This window comes from Echiichthys vipera (genome assembly GCF_963691815.1).
Source record: "Echiichthys vipera genome assembly, chromosome: 18".
NCBI lineage: Eukaryota > Metazoa > Chordata > Actinopteri > Perciformes > Trachinidae > Echiichthys > Echiichthys vipera.
In genome coordinates this window covers 10,053,215-10,069,116 of record NC_139843.1, presented here as the reverse complement: position 1 = coordinate 10,069,116, position 15,902 = coordinate 10,053,215, and the positions used below count along the sequence as shown (strand labels likewise).

General features: G+C 40.8%; 2 protein-coding genes across 3 annotated transcripts in view; both read right to left on the bottom strand.

The window, feature by feature from the left end:
• Positions 1-504: 504 nt before the first annotated feature.
• Positions 505-4,828, bottom strand: ppifb (peptidylprolyl isomerase Fb). The gene is made up of 6 exons (XM_083933183.1): positions 4,610-4,828; positions 4,396-4,426; positions 3,227-3,315; positions 3,035-3,131; positions 2,018-2,093; positions 505-1,013 (listed from the first exon to the last, which is right to left on the bottom strand). The coding sequence occupies exons 1-6, from the start codon at positions 4,760-4,762 to the stop codon at positions 878-880; spliced, it is 582 nt and encodes a 193-aa protein (XP_083789309.1). The 5' UTR covers positions 4,763-4,828; the 3' UTR covers positions 505-877.
• Positions 4,829-9,406: 4,578 nt separating this feature from the next.
• LOC310960601 (zinc finger MIZ domain-containing protein 1-like) overlaps positions 9,407-15,902 on the bottom strand; it is a 122,153-nt gene continuing 115,657 nt past the window's right edge. For both annotated transcript variants that reach the window (XM_083932351.1, XM_083932352.1), the window contains exons 9-23: positions 15,666-15,867; positions 15,131-15,406; positions 14,858-15,040; positions 14,630-14,707; positions 14,355-14,523; positions 14,113-14,254; positions 12,824-13,034; positions 12,531-12,636; positions 12,272-12,432; positions 12,096-12,163; positions 11,910-11,978; positions 11,559-11,803; positions 11,225-11,388; positions 9,835-10,098; positions 9,407-9,750 (exon numbers count right to left, since the gene is read on the bottom strand). In XM_083932351.1, the coding sequence (XP_083788477.1) occupies positions 9,643-9,750; positions 9,835-10,098; positions 11,225-11,388; positions 11,559-11,803; positions 11,910-11,978; positions 12,096-12,163; positions 12,272-12,432; positions 12,531-12,636; positions 12,824-13,034; positions 14,113-14,254; positions 14,355-14,523; positions 14,630-14,707; positions 14,858-15,040; positions 15,131-15,406; positions 15,666-15,867 (2,446 nt within the window). In that variant the 3' untranslated portion in view covers positions 9,407-9,642. The remainder of the gene's footprint in view (positions 9,751-9,834; positions 10,099-11,224; positions 11,389-11,558; positions 11,804-11,909; positions 11,979-12,095; positions 12,164-12,271; positions 12,433-12,530; positions 12,637-12,823; positions 13,035-14,112; positions 14,255-14,354; positions 14,524-14,629; positions 14,708-14,857; positions 15,041-15,130; positions 15,407-15,665; positions 15,868-15,902) is intronic.

The window sequence follows — 15,902 nt, the reverse complement described above, 5'->3', positions numbered from 1 at the left end:
ATTAACTGATCCAGATGTTACACATTTTTATCTGCCCACAACATAAAACAACATAATCTCCAAACGCTTAATATTTTTTCGAGCATCTGGTAAAATTTACTCACGGAAAAGCAAAATCAGATTTGGCTCAGCCTCTTATACAGTACACCACCGCTGGAAGAACCTTCAGTGTGCTGCGATACTAAATGCCATGCAGTGAATCCAAGCTGACCCCCCCCTCTAAAGAAACATTTCCCTGTGTGCAGAAGCAATTAGATTTGACATTTTAGACCTTAATTCTTCTGGACAGATGTCAGCAGAACAAATACTTAGCGGAATAAGATCATTAGTCAACCGAGGCTGATGAGGAAAACAGAAGGAGGTGGGAAGACGGACACTCATCTCATTCTTCAGCTGGTGATAAAACATTCGCCTTCCCAATAAATGGACACACCTTTAACTCAAACAGCTTCAGCCAGTTGTTTAAAAAAAATTAAAATATTGCAGGTTTAAAGCATTGTAGTGATACTTTGTCATCTATGGTCATGTGGTATAAAAACAGATGGCAAGAAGAAGCCATTTAGAAAAAAAAGTATTTTATTTTTTGCCCAGGAATGCCTCTTTTCCAAGTCACGTTCACTTTATTTTCCTGTAATAATATCTCTTCAGATACCCAGAACCCGTAGTTATCTTGTCTATCTTACAAGTTCACATTTTAGAAACATGACGCAGTTAAGTGCGTTAGTGGCTGCCTGAATAAAGACTAACAGAATTCAAATGTTAGTATCTAATGCCAGCAAAGAGAGGTTGAACTCTGTGCCATGACTGAAGAAAGAACTTCTTTCACATTCATATTACAGCAGGAGATGAGACTACGACTGTGTCCACTGCTCAGCCTCTACTCCAGCTCTCCACAGTCTGAGATAGTGATCCTCTTGGAGGTTCGCCCAGACCGTGAACCGAAAGACTCCACTCTCTTGACCACGTCCAGTCCCTCCTTCACGCTGCCAAAGACAACATGCTTGCCGTCCAGCCTAAATGAAAAAACAAGAGGTTTCTTATTTATTATCACTGCCCCGGACTGTGAGACAATCCATGATGCACCCAGCAGGGTTGGACTCATGGCTTTCTGTTGGGTGACGCCACTATATATATATATATATTCAGTAATTCTGTATTTTTAAAATCTTCACATGGTAAAACATTACAAGAATTCACAGCAGCCACCAAGAATTTTATTCCCAGCAGGATGGAAAAAATCCACTGAAACAGCATTTTAACAATAACCGAACATACTAAATATATATTTTAAAAAGCTGCAATAACAAATGCCTTCCAAAGCTAGCAGAATTCTAAGACCTATACCTAAGTTTTTTTTCAACTGCATGGAATCTCTGGGACACATCACTATTTGAAAACTGTGGACATTTATTAAAAAGACTTTTTGTGTAGCTGAGGTGAGCGAGGAGCTTCTGACACATCACCACTTGCTGATACCTCGACTGCAAAGATTGTGTAGGTGTGTTTGAGTGATTTTAAGTTTGGCTCCTGGGGTAGCAGCAATACTAAACTCTAAACATGTCAAATTGGCCCAGACAAGCAGTTCTTTTTGTCCGTGTGGTGATGAACTCATGAAACTCATTGTTTTGCACAGAAGTGAGGTAAACTCATTAGTTGTGTTTTCTTGTTTGTCATGTTATTTTGTATATCCATAATTAAGAATTTCACATTTCACATGATCTTTACATTAAACAGGCAGATTTGGGAATGATTTAAAACTTGCAGTGTACAGTTAAACCCTTGAAAATGTGAGCTTTAAGTTGAAAACTGAAACTGTGTAAAAAAGGAGAATAATTCTTCCATTATAATTCTGTATACTTGAGGTTGAATAGTGATGTCCCATTGCACATGGTCTTCACTTTTCCAGAGAGATCAGAGCTCTGTATAGATATCTCACTTTAAAGACGACCAATAACGGGTAGATGTAGTAGAATAACTACAGTAACATCAACCATTGCAGTTATCAGTCAGCACATACCATTCTGTTTTACTGGTGCAGATGAAGAACTGGGATCCGTTGGTGTTGGGTCCAGCGTTGGCCATAGACAAGATACCTACAATGCAGTCGTTAAAATGTTAATATTTTTTAAAACATGTCGTGCATTTCGCTTCAGGCAGCAAAACATGACTGCAGAGCTGTGGCTGATGTGTGGGATCTTAACTGAGAAACACTAACAATAAATATGATTCATGGACGACTTGCATACAAATGTAAATTTAAATCTCATGGCCACAGCATTCATTTTGACATGTCACGGAAGGAAAAGCGCAGTAAATAATACAAGAAATGACGGCTGAGTTCCATTAAGCTGCTTCAGTTCCTTGATGTTGTGCATGCTGGCTCACTGTCATGGTGTACTGGGACATTTTAATAGAGAAAAGGCCATTGTTATTTTCATCAGTAGCACTTCTGCCTTCCTTATGGTGACAAAAATCCAAAATGTCTCCTGTGAAACATATCTATTCCATCACCATCTGAAACTTCACTAACTTAATGTATAACAGATCCCTCACACACTAGTTGCGTAATGCTGCCACCTGTTGGTGAATGTGAGTAAGAAAATGCTGCAATGAGGAACAGGATGCACTATGTTTAATTCCATTAACATTTTATTGCAAAGGTATAATATGGCACCAACAGAGACCATGGCTTTTGCATTATTCCATATATTTATATTAATATATTTAACTTGCCCCAGGTCTTTGTTGATTTGGGCTCAGAACAATTCTAATACATGTATCTGCCTTGTGTGCAATACACTATAGAGAAGAATTCATGAAACACACCAGCTTATCTGTCTCCATAAAATACTGCAGCTTCTCAAGTGTGATGTTTTATGAATTTGCACTGCCCTGTGTATCCCACAGTGCTATTAAATCCCATTATACGCCACAGTGGTTAAGTCGGCTGTCTAAATGCTGCGATTTCTGCAACTCTGTCTGGAAACACAGAGCTCTGGATTCATATTGATGGAATACAGAATGGGATCATTACCAGGTCCAGTGTGTGTCAGCTTGAAGTTCTCATCAGGAAACTTCCATCCGTAGATAGACTTTCCTCCGGTTCCATTGTGGTTAGTGAAATCTCCACCCTGGAAAAAAAAAAGAAATGACATATCGCTGTCATTGTATTGGACCAGCTATAATTCCTGACAACAAAAAAGGGGCTCAAAAGTAAAACGCCTACCTGGCACATGAACTGAGGGATCACCCTGTGGAAAATGGATCCTTTGTAACCAAAGCCATGCTCCCCCGTGCACAGCGCTCTGAAGTTCTCTACAAGAAAGATGTGTGTCAAATTCTCTTTCTGACAAGTCACACAGGTGGTGATCTCCTTAAGAAATATCCAGGAACACCAGTGGATGCCAGCAAGAGAAAAAAGGATGCCTCGATGTACGACTGACTCCCTCTTATATTAGAATAATCAACTAACTAGTCCTTTCTTGTAGTTTTTTACAAATGGGTATGAGTGTGGTCAAGAATATCAGTTTATTGATATTCAATTCTGAATATTTGAAAGCTTTTCATCGATTCCAGCATCGACACTCTCGCTCCAGCAGTGAGTTGAGACACACCACTGTTTCCTCTCACTCACAGTGCTGTCTCATCATCACTCCCCTCATTCGCTCTGGGTAAATATAATATTTTGCGTGTTTTGTTTTGGTGTGTTCGCTCATCAATAATGTCAACTGGGGAGCTTCCAGAACTGGTTTATGTTGACAGAGAAAGCAGCAGGAGTGTTGTTTGGAAATACTTTGCATTTCAGGACAATGGACAAGGGTATTATATCGAAGTTAAGACGTGTCAGTATCATGAGAACACTACTGGGTATCTAAAGTCAATACCATTTTGAACTGATTACGCCGGTCCCTGGTTCTTGAATATGTGTTGAGATTCAAAATCAGGATTTAAAACCTAACTTAAGTAAAAGTAGCATCAGCAAAACTTCAGCTTCAAGTGTTAACAATAAAAGTACTCAATGTGCAGAAAATGTTCTCTGTCCGTGTTTTACTATTATACACTGTATTTATCATGTTGCATTTTACTGATTAAGATTGTGCTAATTTTATTTACTTTATAACATATAGGGCCTACTGTTGGGTAGTCTAATTTACAGCAATGCATCATATTTGAAAAGATCATGTCTGTGTCACCGCCGTTCTGTGAGAACCAAGGTCAACTTTACATAAACTCAGAAAAAAAAACAGTTTGCAGCTTAGTGATGAAGCTTTTTTTGCAGTTAATCCCAAGGTTTTTTTTAGTAGTTTGGAAAGCAGGATACTTTCCTCAACTATGAAGGAACATTTTGTTCAGTTGCACATTATGGGAACACTGAAGGTGAGCACTTGTACTGACCTGCTGTCTTTGGCACGACGTCTGCGTTGAGCTGCAAAAGAAAAGCAAAATGCCTCAGGCTCAGATGATCTGTGAACGGCTTCTCTGGAAAAACGTACGCCGACTGACACTTACTGACAGGACACGTTGCGAGCAATTTCGTTTTTCTTATTCATTCACAAGCAAACACTGCCAAACTGAGAGTACAAGCCATGCAGACTCGTATGGTTCTCACCTCAAAGGTTACCCTGCCGAGAGGCTCGTTGTCTGCAGCAATGTCAAAGTAAACCGTGGGGTTTTTGTTGGCAGCCGCGGGTCCGCTGCTGTACATGCGCGCGGCGGTGAACCCCAGGGAACATAACTTTATCCTGTTCGATAAAAGCAACATGTTTCCGAAATAATGCTGCTCGGTTGGTTCGCTCAGGTCAGCAGTAGGCAGAAGTCACGCTTACATATGGGAGACCAAGCGGAAGTTTTTCTTATGCAACCGGAAGTACATCTTCTCCAAGCACAGGTGTTACGCTGAGTTTTGCATCCCTGCCGAAAGTCACAACGGAAATACTACTACTACTGAGTTTAATAAAGCATTGGTGACTCTAAAGATTATTTATAATTTTTGGTGAACCTGGCGAAAAAGATTATATATTTGCCTTTGCCAAGATTCCTCGTGGTTTGCACTTCACAACAGGAAGGGTTGCAAAACTCGACATTACACCTAATAAAATCTCGCGAGATTAACCGTGGTTTCAAGGCAAGGCACGGCAAGGCAAGTTTAATTGCATAAAACATTTTAACAAAAATGTAATTAAAGTGATTTACATAAAACATTAAAAGCAATGGAAAGAGACACATACAATGACATTCAGATAAATAATTTAGTAAAAATAAAAACATGCGGATAAAATAATTATAAAATAAAATAAAACCAAGAATATCAAAAGGATATAAGCTGTAGTGAGTGCAGTATAAGCAATGAACACATTGTTTTGTTTACTGAAAGGCATCGGCAAACAAAAGCACCGTCCAAAATTTGGCATTTACAAAGCTTTTTGTCTTTTTAGCGATATCTTCAACATAGCAAGTAGCACATCCCAAAAACATATATACCTATAAGAATGTATTTAATAAAATACAGTAACATAAAAGGTCTCAAATGGTTGCAATTGAGTGTTTTTTTTTAATTTTTTCAAATGGCAGAACCATGTTGGGAACAAGGTCCTAGATAGTTTTAACTCAGCTATAAATCATTTACTTGTAAGGGTGACTGTGGCCCAGGAGGTAGAGCAGGGCTGTCCTGCAGCTGGAAGGTTGGTGGATTAATACCTGGCTCCCCCAGTCTACATTTTAAAATGCCCTTGGGCAAAACACTAAACCCCCAAATTGCTGCCATTGGTGTGTGAATGTTGTCAGGTTATCTATTTATTATTACCTTTTGATGATCTGATTAACCCCTTGCATGGTAGCCTCAGTATCATCGGTATCAGCATGAATGTAGCATAGACAAGAACCGCACTATATTCATTATTATATATATATTAAAGTCTGTTTACCTGCTGGTCTCAAAGTAATTCTTCTGAGCAGGTTTATAAACCTCATCTCCTTTTTTCTGTTGTTGTGTTAATTAACATGGGCTCATATCATTACCACATGAGGGCAATATACCCATAATTTATACCTTCTGCTTGGAAAAAGCCTGTGAGAGTTAGGCAGGCCTAAATATGCATGTGCACAAAAGACAAGACCACAGTGACATACAGGTATCATCTGAATACATATTTATTAGATAAATATTAGGTTGTCACATCATCTAACTACATACAGTTCTGCAAGACTAAAAATCACAATTAGTTCCTTTATTTTCTGACCAGTTTAGAATATGAAATGATTGTACATACAATGTACACAATAGAGACAATGGCCACATTGCATGAATCACCTTAGATTGTATCATTTTTCCAACTGCTGTTATAAAAAAAAATTGTACAAACTATGGATTTGGTTACAATCTTCTGGACCCGTCCCTCCCACCACCTTCCTCCCACCCCTCTGAATGATTTTCTCGGTAACCTTGTTTTTTTTTTGTTTTCTTTTTTAGCTTTCACACCTCAGAGTATGCAGGTGACAGACTAGAACACTTAGGCTAAATATTACATATAAAACATAGCTGTTCCAGTTCCCCTAACAAAAGAGGTGAAAGTATATTACAGAGGGGGAACAAAATGCTGAGAGATACCCACAGACACTAACTAACAAGTTTCATTTTCCATATTCAGCCACTTCCAGTAGAGGGGTTGCAAGCTTTTTATTATTCTGAAGAAACAATGCACATTCCCAGGGAAAATGAATACATTTCTGTTCACATGTCTCTTTATTCATTTACATATATACAGGCATCCTTGGGACGTTTGATCTAGCCTTGCCCTCGACATCCTTTCCAGGCCAGAATGATGAGTGTGCCCTTTCTCTCTCTGTGTTTTTTTTTCAAATTTGTTTTCCTTTTTTTCTTAAAATGACTTTCCCCAGAGAAATGGCCCTTTATTGTGATTGTGCAACTACAGATTTGGGGTGCTGCCTTATACGCCAAATTGACTTAAAAGTGAGAACAAAATATGAAACGATGACAACTTCCATGGGATTGATCAAAAGTTTCAATTCAGAAAGTAAAATAAAAAAATGAAAATGTGGCAGTGTATTGTGAAAGAGGGATCATTTGATTTGAGATGTCTCTTTGTGACATAAATATGGAACAACATGTCAGTGTGCTGAACTGGAACAAATAATATTTCTTAAATGACGTTTAAAGTTATGTTTACATAAAACCAGGGTGGTTAAATCAGCACAATGCTACAGTTGAAAGAAATTGGATTTCTAGCCTTACAGATTAATAAGAAAACCAGTACAAAATAATTTACCAAAAACAAAAAGGGGATAAAAATGTATATGGTCTTGCGCTTTTAAAAAAGCCACATCTTCTATAACAAAAATATAAACAATATCATGGATTTCTTTAAAATATGGTTGTGATATATCTTTAAAATACCACTGTGTATTGACAATTAGCAACAATTATGGTATTCACATAGCTCACTAATTACACTGAAAGCCAGCTGATACCACATCTTTTGAAAAACCATTACTGTTCAGTATCACTGATAAAATGTTAACATAAATTCATGAATAGACAACATTTTCAATCAAATACATCTGAGCGTGAAAGAAAATATCGTGTCAAACTGAGCTTGACATCTGAAAACTGAAACAATGCTACACAATCACCTTGAGCTGATGCAGGGGGGGGGGGGGGGGGGCACATAAAGATGGGACACCTGTCTTTAAACGACAGGTGTGAGACAGAGTGCACTGGGAGGAAAGTGACTAGAAAGCACGGCGACCTGCAGGAAATAGCTTATGAGACATTTGGACTAGCTCCCCCCGCAGCGAGGAGGCGAGACAGCTGTCGTATGCTGGTTACAAACAAAGTCAGTGGTTAGATGGGAGTCTGGGAGTATACGTTGTTAGGTCGGATGACTAATGATCGAAGGACAAACATTATCAAGATGATACAAAAATATTCACAATGATATTTACAGTACAATAGCATTTCTTAAAAAATAATACATTTGCATACTGGACAGCACTCTTTTCAAAAAGTGAAATTGAAAACAAATGTGGCAAAAAAGGTCTGCACCAATACTGCTTTAAAAACCACTTCTTAAACAGCAGTAATGGATAAACTGTATTTGTCCTCCCCTATATCTTTGAAATCAATATTTCCTCCCGTCACACTAATAGAAACACGCAGTCACACACTCACACATGCACACACACACACACACACACACACACACACACACACACACACACACACACACTCGCAGTCTTACACAGGACCAAGCAAACACAAACCTCTCCATTCTTGTCCCTCTAACTTTGGTGATGTTGAGCAGTTTTCCCAAAACATTTATGGATAGTTTAATAATACAGCAACAAAAAACGAGAAAACAAACAAACATAATACAGTATATCCGGCAAACACATGATAAATGCATTGCTGATATCAGCATTATCCCTTCAATGTTAGTGTTAAATAAATCATACTAAATCTGACAAAAACAACAAAAGAAAAAGAAACGTGGAAACAGCAACTGATAAAAACCACACAACCTTTTTTTTTTTTACCACTTGGAACAGCACTAGACAAGGGCTTGGCACACATGCACTTTGTAGACTACTTTAACAGCACATCATTTAACAGGGAGAGAGATGCAACTTTGCAAAAATGCTGACATGAGCGACACCGTGCAGAGCAGACGACATGGAAGGAGTCGTAGCAGGAAGCAAAAAACGCAGAAGGATCTTTACAGGAACCCCGATCTCTCACATTGTACCTTTCATTTCCATTGAACTCACTCCTCTGTACAGGAGGACGATAACTATACAATATGTAGAAGTAAAGGTATGCTACTCTTGGTATGCAATATAAACTTTTAGTGGGGCTTAAATCTTCTCCGTTCCAGCTGTCAACCCTCAGTGGACGGAAAAGCAGGGATATCTCCTTTTGACAAAAATATGTATGTATCACAATTGTAGACAAAGTGGAAGCCGATCATTCCCAAAAATCTTTTTAAAATGCTGAGCAAAAATGTATTTAAAAAATCATTTTGTCAAGGACAGACCTACGCTTATCTAATTGATCTTTTTCTTTCTTTTGTAAAGACAGATTTTTCTTTTTGCATTGCCAAAATCTCTTTGTGCTTTTAAATGATGTGTGGTGGACAAAACAGTGCGCCTAACCAGACCAGTCAGGGAATGGAGCTGTGACACCAGGAAGCTGTGGCCTCTCAGTTTGGAATAACAATGTGGACATGGCGCACACTGGCCAGATAGAGCAGGGCTTTTTTCAGTTATTTCTCTGTTTTAGACAGTGAAGTCCTTTTTTCTTCTCAAAAGGAAACAAAACATGAATAAAAAAAATGCTACAACATGTTCCTAATGTGCACACATACACCTGTGTGTGGCGTAAAAAAAAACAACTGAGTATAGCTGCACAGGTCAAAAAGTATCACCACGGGGTGAGAGGGCGGGCGCGTCCCACCGTGTCTTGGAGTTTTAACTTCTTTCAGTCAATCTGTGCTGGCCGATGAAAACTGTACAAGAGGAAGAAGAGAAAGGGAGTGCATCTTTGTGTTTATCAAGTACTGAGCGACCGCCCTGGCTTATCAGGGAAACTGCAGGCAGCTAGAAAAGTTTATGTGTGTCTGAATTGCCTCAGTTGTTTTCGAAGAGCGATAAAAGGTCGTCGTTGCTATTGCTGGGGAGGTCCGGTGGATCCAGGTACGACAACAGCTCATCTGGGTTAGCGAGCTCTGGAAGAAGCTGTAAGGAAGAAGGAGCGATTTAGTAAGACATTGTCGTAAAAAAAGATGATTTAAAAATGCTCTGCAGTATACGAGGACTCACGTCTAATGATGGCTCAGGCATGTCCGACACTGCTTGACTGTCCAAACTGCTTGAGGGGTTGAAGGACAGGTCGCCGTGGGGATGGTTGTTGGGGCCGGGCGGCTGTTGTTGTTGCTGCTGTTGCTGAGGAGGCGGAGCTTGTCTTGACGGCTGAGGAGGCCCGCTGTGGTGTAGCTGCTGCCCTGATTGGCTCCCAGGGTGTGGAGATGCATGTAAGCTCTGCAGAGGACCATGCGACTGGTCATTGCCGACAGAGTGAGGTATCTGTAGAGAGACAGGGGAAATCTTCAGACTTGGGTTGTAACTAATAGCGATTATAAATAAGGATGGATGTGTCTTAGTTTTAATGGCTTAATCATTTAGTCTAAAAACGGTCCGGAAATTTTGATGACATCTTCAAATTGCTTGTTTTGTGAGTGAATTGTCTGTAATTTTAGCTCATGCTGCATTCATGTGGTGTTGGAGGAATGAGTCCCTGACTGGGAAAATTCAAGTAGGCAAAGATTTTGGTAGCCGGCTTGCACCGTTGATAATATATTACGCAGAAACATGGTGGACAAGACTAATGTTTGGTTGTTGGTAAGAAACTTTATTAATTCATGTGTTGCATATCTTTTTTCTCACATAGAATTTGTAATGTGCAGTTAGTTGCATATGTAAAGACTCGAGTTAGAGAGTCTAACCTCAGTCTTTGGTTGTAATTGTTAGCTGCTGTCCACACAGAGTGACATAGAGTGACCTAGATTAGTTAGAAATATTCTATTCATTAGCTTTGACCCTGATAACAAGGTACCTATCAATTTGTTGTTTAAACGCTCTCAGCAATAAAATACAACACATTTTCTTTGTAGCATCCATGTTTTTTTGCACATTACAACGTAAAGCTCATGAACGCACCGTAGTCGGACGAACGACTTCCCAACTTGGGAAGTCGTTCATTATACTTATGCACCATTAGTATGACATAGCTTCAAAGGCATTGTTCAACATTTTGGTAAATACACTTTCTAGAAATATGTGCTTTCTTGCCAAGAGTTAGATGACAAGATAAATACCCCTCTTATGTGTGTACAGTTAAGTTAAAGCAGCCAATGAGCTTGTACAGTAGATAGCGCTAAAGCCAAGCCTTTCTAGCATGAGTAAGTATTTGCTTTGAAAGGTCTCCTTATACCCCCCAAAATCTTTTAGAGTTGTTGCCTTCGTTCATTCTGCATGGTAGTTGACTTTGAAACTTATTTTTTCAGTGCGCTTCTCTAGTGTGAATTCTCTGCTCTCACCTGCCAAATGACTCAACTCTTATTTATAAAAAACACCTGGAAATAGTCGAACGGATAATCAAGAAAGCAAAACAAAGCAAAACAGTGAAAGAGAAAGTGGTGGGAGGACTCACTGAGTCAGACATGTTGTGTGAGAGTGGCTTGTCTTGGGCCATCAGGCTGCTGGGCATGTCAGGTGGGTGAGACAGCTGGGGGCCGTGCATGAAATCGTTCATAGATGTACCACCAGGGGTGCCGTGAGGGAAGTCAAAGTTCCCGTGCCCCTGGTAACTGTTGCCTAGCACACAGAATAAAAAGCAGACAAAACATAAGTCAATTTCAAATTATATGAAAGTTATTTTATGCTCCTTTTGTCGTGTGATAACAAGAAAATAGTTACTCAGGCACGTGAGGTATATAATCCTTTTGTATACTTGTCTATTTAAGGAATGTATGTAAGTATCTTACCTTGGCTGCCGTATTCGCTGTTGTTGCCCCCTTGCTGAGAAGATAATAACGGGTACGGTGACGGTCCGGGGCCGAGCTGAGCTATCATCTCCATCACATTGGGCATGATCATCTGGCTGGGGCTCATAGTCTTAAACCTCTTGGCCAGCGGTCCATCTGGATCCTCCTTGATATGAATATCAGATTTAATAGCCACCGGCCGCCAACTACATGTTGGGTCAATGGTCACCTCCTCAAATTCCGAGCTGGTGAAACACAGATGAAATGGTTACGAAATTGAGAGAAATTGGGGAAGGATTATATGCATTGTGATATGATATTGTATGTATTACAAATTTGTTTCCAACTTACTTTTGAATGGCGTTCAAGATTCCCCACATGTACTGGTCCACTTCGAGTCCCTCTAACAACGCTGTTTTACTGAGAAGAGAAGAGAACAAGAGGGGTCAAAAATGCTGAGAGAGACAACGAAGTGGATTACAGTCAAAACTATGGACAGTGCAAATGCTACTGTGTATTTGTACTGGATAAACTTACTTGCATACAGGACATCGCCATGTCCCCCGCTCACAGTTCAGTTGTAAATATGATTCCAAATCAAAACACTGCAAGAAATAAAAAATATGTTTGTTGTCCAGTAAACTAATTCAAAATCGTTCTTCTTCCCCGAAGGCCTCAGATGTTTGACTCTTAATGTTTTTATCCCTGCTTACCTGAACGTGTTTACAGTCATGGCCTCTTGCTGGAAGCTGTATTCGCCGGAAGGTGATTGGACATTTGAGAGAAACTTTAATGGCCGTTTGCTCCACGCCGTCCTCTCCATTGAGCACCGAGTTCCCCGATGACGCTGCTACGCTGCTGAAGTTCCTCTTAACTTTAAGGCAAGAGGACATAAGTATATTGTGTAAGCAATTATTCTAAGACTAATCTGGACATTAGGGGGAAAGATGTGTAGTGTTCTTTTGCATATACCTTTGGTGATGCAGTGCTCTGCAGGCAGAAGCCTCTTCTTTAGTAAGCCCTGGAGGACGGAGCGAACTGAGGGCCTGTGGACCAGCTGTAGCACAAACAAGTGCGACTGCAAGAGGGAACATCACTGTCACTATCACAAACATCCTCTGAGGGTGTATTAGTTTGCTGATTGAACATGTGTATCCACAGGAGACAATGACATATCTTCTAATCTAAGCCTTGACATTAAATATCATCCTACCTACATTTTGTTTAAACCTCTTTTTATTAGTTTTGAAGATATGTGTACTCACACAGCAGCAGGCAGTAACCGTGATCTGGATCGTGTTCCTTCCAGGCTGGCATACATGTTTCAAGTGCAGGGGTTTGTGCGAGGTCTTATTGTCACCTCGCTCGATGGTAAGCGGTGTAGCGTTTACGCTGACTTGGACCGATGCCGGCCAGTTGGTGTTCATCTGACGGTCTTCGTGGTGGTAGCACTTAAACTGCAGCTCCAGGTCCGATCTGCACAGACAAGCAAAGAAAAGATATTCATAAGTAAGTGTCACGGAGTGTTCTGTGGGCGCAGTCTGGCGTTTTGTCCTTTCCAATCTCACAATTTGGCACCGGAAAGAATCCTTAACTCAAATTGCAAGATAAGCTCCGGACAAGAGAGTGACTTTTGCTTGAGAGGGGAGAAAAGGAAATTAAAATGATCTAAATCAGAGAAAATGAATGCATGTATGACCTTCTCCAAGTTAGCTGGAGATAATGGTGGTTTGGTTTTTAAAATAAATCTCAGCGGCAGACAGTATGACTGCACAACCTTTTCAATCTGCTTGCCAAAGGTTAAGAGGCATTGAAGAATACCCATTGGTTCTTCTTCTACATGACTCTTATGTGGAGCTTAATTTCCCTGTTGATTGAGAATCAAATGATCAGGGAGGCTAAAATGAACAATTGGAGAACTGACTAAGATTCTTGGAAACCAGATCTTTTTTTCATGCAGACTGTTGTGAACAGTGAACTGTGCTTTACACTCTTGGGTATCATCTGCATAACTATGGAAGGACACATTATGTGCTTTTGTTTCTCCCAAGTTTGATTCTCCTTGCATTGCTCTACTTGTCCAAGTTGTTTGTAAACTTACAAGAAGATGATCCCTCACTGGCTTCCCATCCATCTCTGCCAGTGGTATTTCATGGGGTTTCTAGGTCCTTTTGACCAAATAGTCCCAAAACATACAATGTGAGCTCCAATAACCAACAGCCAGGAACAAAATCAGGGATTAAACGTCCCTTGTGTACATTCATTCATTGTATTTTCACCTCATCTCAAGAACAGTAACCACTTTAACCGCAGTTTAACTTTATTTAACACCCTCTCTCTCCCATTAAGCTCTATATGAGTCAAAGAACAATTTGCTGGAGAGGGAGGAGCCGACCGGCCATTTCCAGGGGCCTAAAAAAACAAAAGCTGCAAAGGTATCCACTGGAAAAGGGAAAAATGAATCTACTGGCTCACAAAGCTCTAATAGGATATACAATATATGGGGAGAATATAAAAAATACACTGTTTGTTGATTTAGTGCATGATGCCTTACCTCCACATGAGCGTCTGGTGTACAGAGGGTCGTAAGTGGAAGACGTGGTTGCTGACAGCCAGGTTATGCTCTAACCTGAAGGGTTCTAGGACTACCCCATCCCGCACTGGGAACGTCAGGCGCAGCTCCTCATTGTGGTTGGCTACATTGGTAGAAGAAGAGCCATGGTTAGACTATCATGAACTTTAAAAGGATTAATTCACTGTAAAAAGTTATTCACTGGGCATTTTCTAGTTACTTACCTGGAGGGGGAGGGAGAGCGGTAATATTTGGTTTGATGTCAGGAGGGAAGGGTGGCTTCACGTCCTGGTTTGGCGACAGGTATGGAGGGATGTTACTTCCTGGGGTCATTGGAGGCGTGGGGTTGCCTGGCACTGGGGAGTGAGGGTAGTTACCCACCGGTCTGGGCGGCTATAAGAAGACAATTGATTAGTAATTCAAATGTTCATGGCTATTAACAGCACAACCAAGAGTATGATAATGTGATGAAACAAAATTGGTACTAAAACGGACTTACCCCATTCATATTACCCTGGCTGTACTGATATCCACTCCCGGAGAAGTTATTTGTTTGACCGTTAAAAGGTGGCTCTTGCTGTAATTTGATAAAAACTGATTTTAAAAAAATCTCCAAATTAAACTCTATTATTTGTACTGAAAAGCTACACCTTGTTAAAAGGGTTTTTGCAAATAATAATAATAATAATAATAATGACATATTTGGTGAGTAGTAGTCTTAATGTACCTTATAGTACTGGCCCATGGCACCGCTGGGTGGCGGGTATTGGCCCTGCAGTTGCTGTCCTGGCATCCTCTGGCCGGGGTAATTGGGGGACGGCAGTGGCCTCGAGGGGTTGGGTGTGGGGTACGGCCCCTGCTGGTTAGGGAACTGGCTGTTTGGTCCATACTGCTGTCCACCATAGCTTGGCTGTGGATGTAGTGACGACAAACATAAATTCAATATGCAGCAAAAAAGCTAAACCTTGAAGGTGAAAGTGTTGAATTCACATCCATTTACCTCTCCTGGGTATGGCCTTTTCATGCCCTGCATAGGCATGCCCTGAGGCCGGGGTCCTGCATAACCTTGCTGGGGCATCCTTTGGCCGTGGGCCCCGAAAGGCCCCATGCCTTGGCTCCTGGGCTGGTTCATTCCCATGGGGGGCCCACTCATGTTAGATGCATTCATGCCAGTACCAATGTTCCCAGGGATGGACGGAGGGCCGCGGGGTCCTGGCTGGTTCAAGAACTGGCTATTGTACGCCTGGTTTGGTCCCATCTGGAAAGAGGAACTCATCTGGAAGACAAAATGGGTTCAATCAACCATCTCTGAGTTGACTGTCAATGTGGAACACTTTGCAAGTAAAAAGAGTATATTAAATGTCACAAAAGACAAAAATGTTCTACCCTAAAATATGTGTGACTGTTTGCTTAATGTGCTATTAGCCTTCATTACTACTTCAGCTAATTATTCACCCAGCATTGATTTGGTTTGTTCAATCAAATCAAAGTCAGTGAGGTGTTATGGGTGTTATCAGTTGTTTGTTGTGTCCTACCGGTCCATATTGGTTCATGTCCTTGTTCTGGGTTTCCTGCAGGGCAGCTACAGTCGCTGTGGCAGTGGCGGTTGCTGTGGCGGCAGCAGCAGCAACTGCAGCGGCGGCGGCAGCAGCGGCAGGCTGGGTGAAGTCTGATGGCGGACGGGAGTGAGGAGGGATGCCCATTCCTCCAGGTCCGGCGTTAGGCCCTCCAGGATAACTATGACAAAAAGCAATACATTACCTCAGACGGTG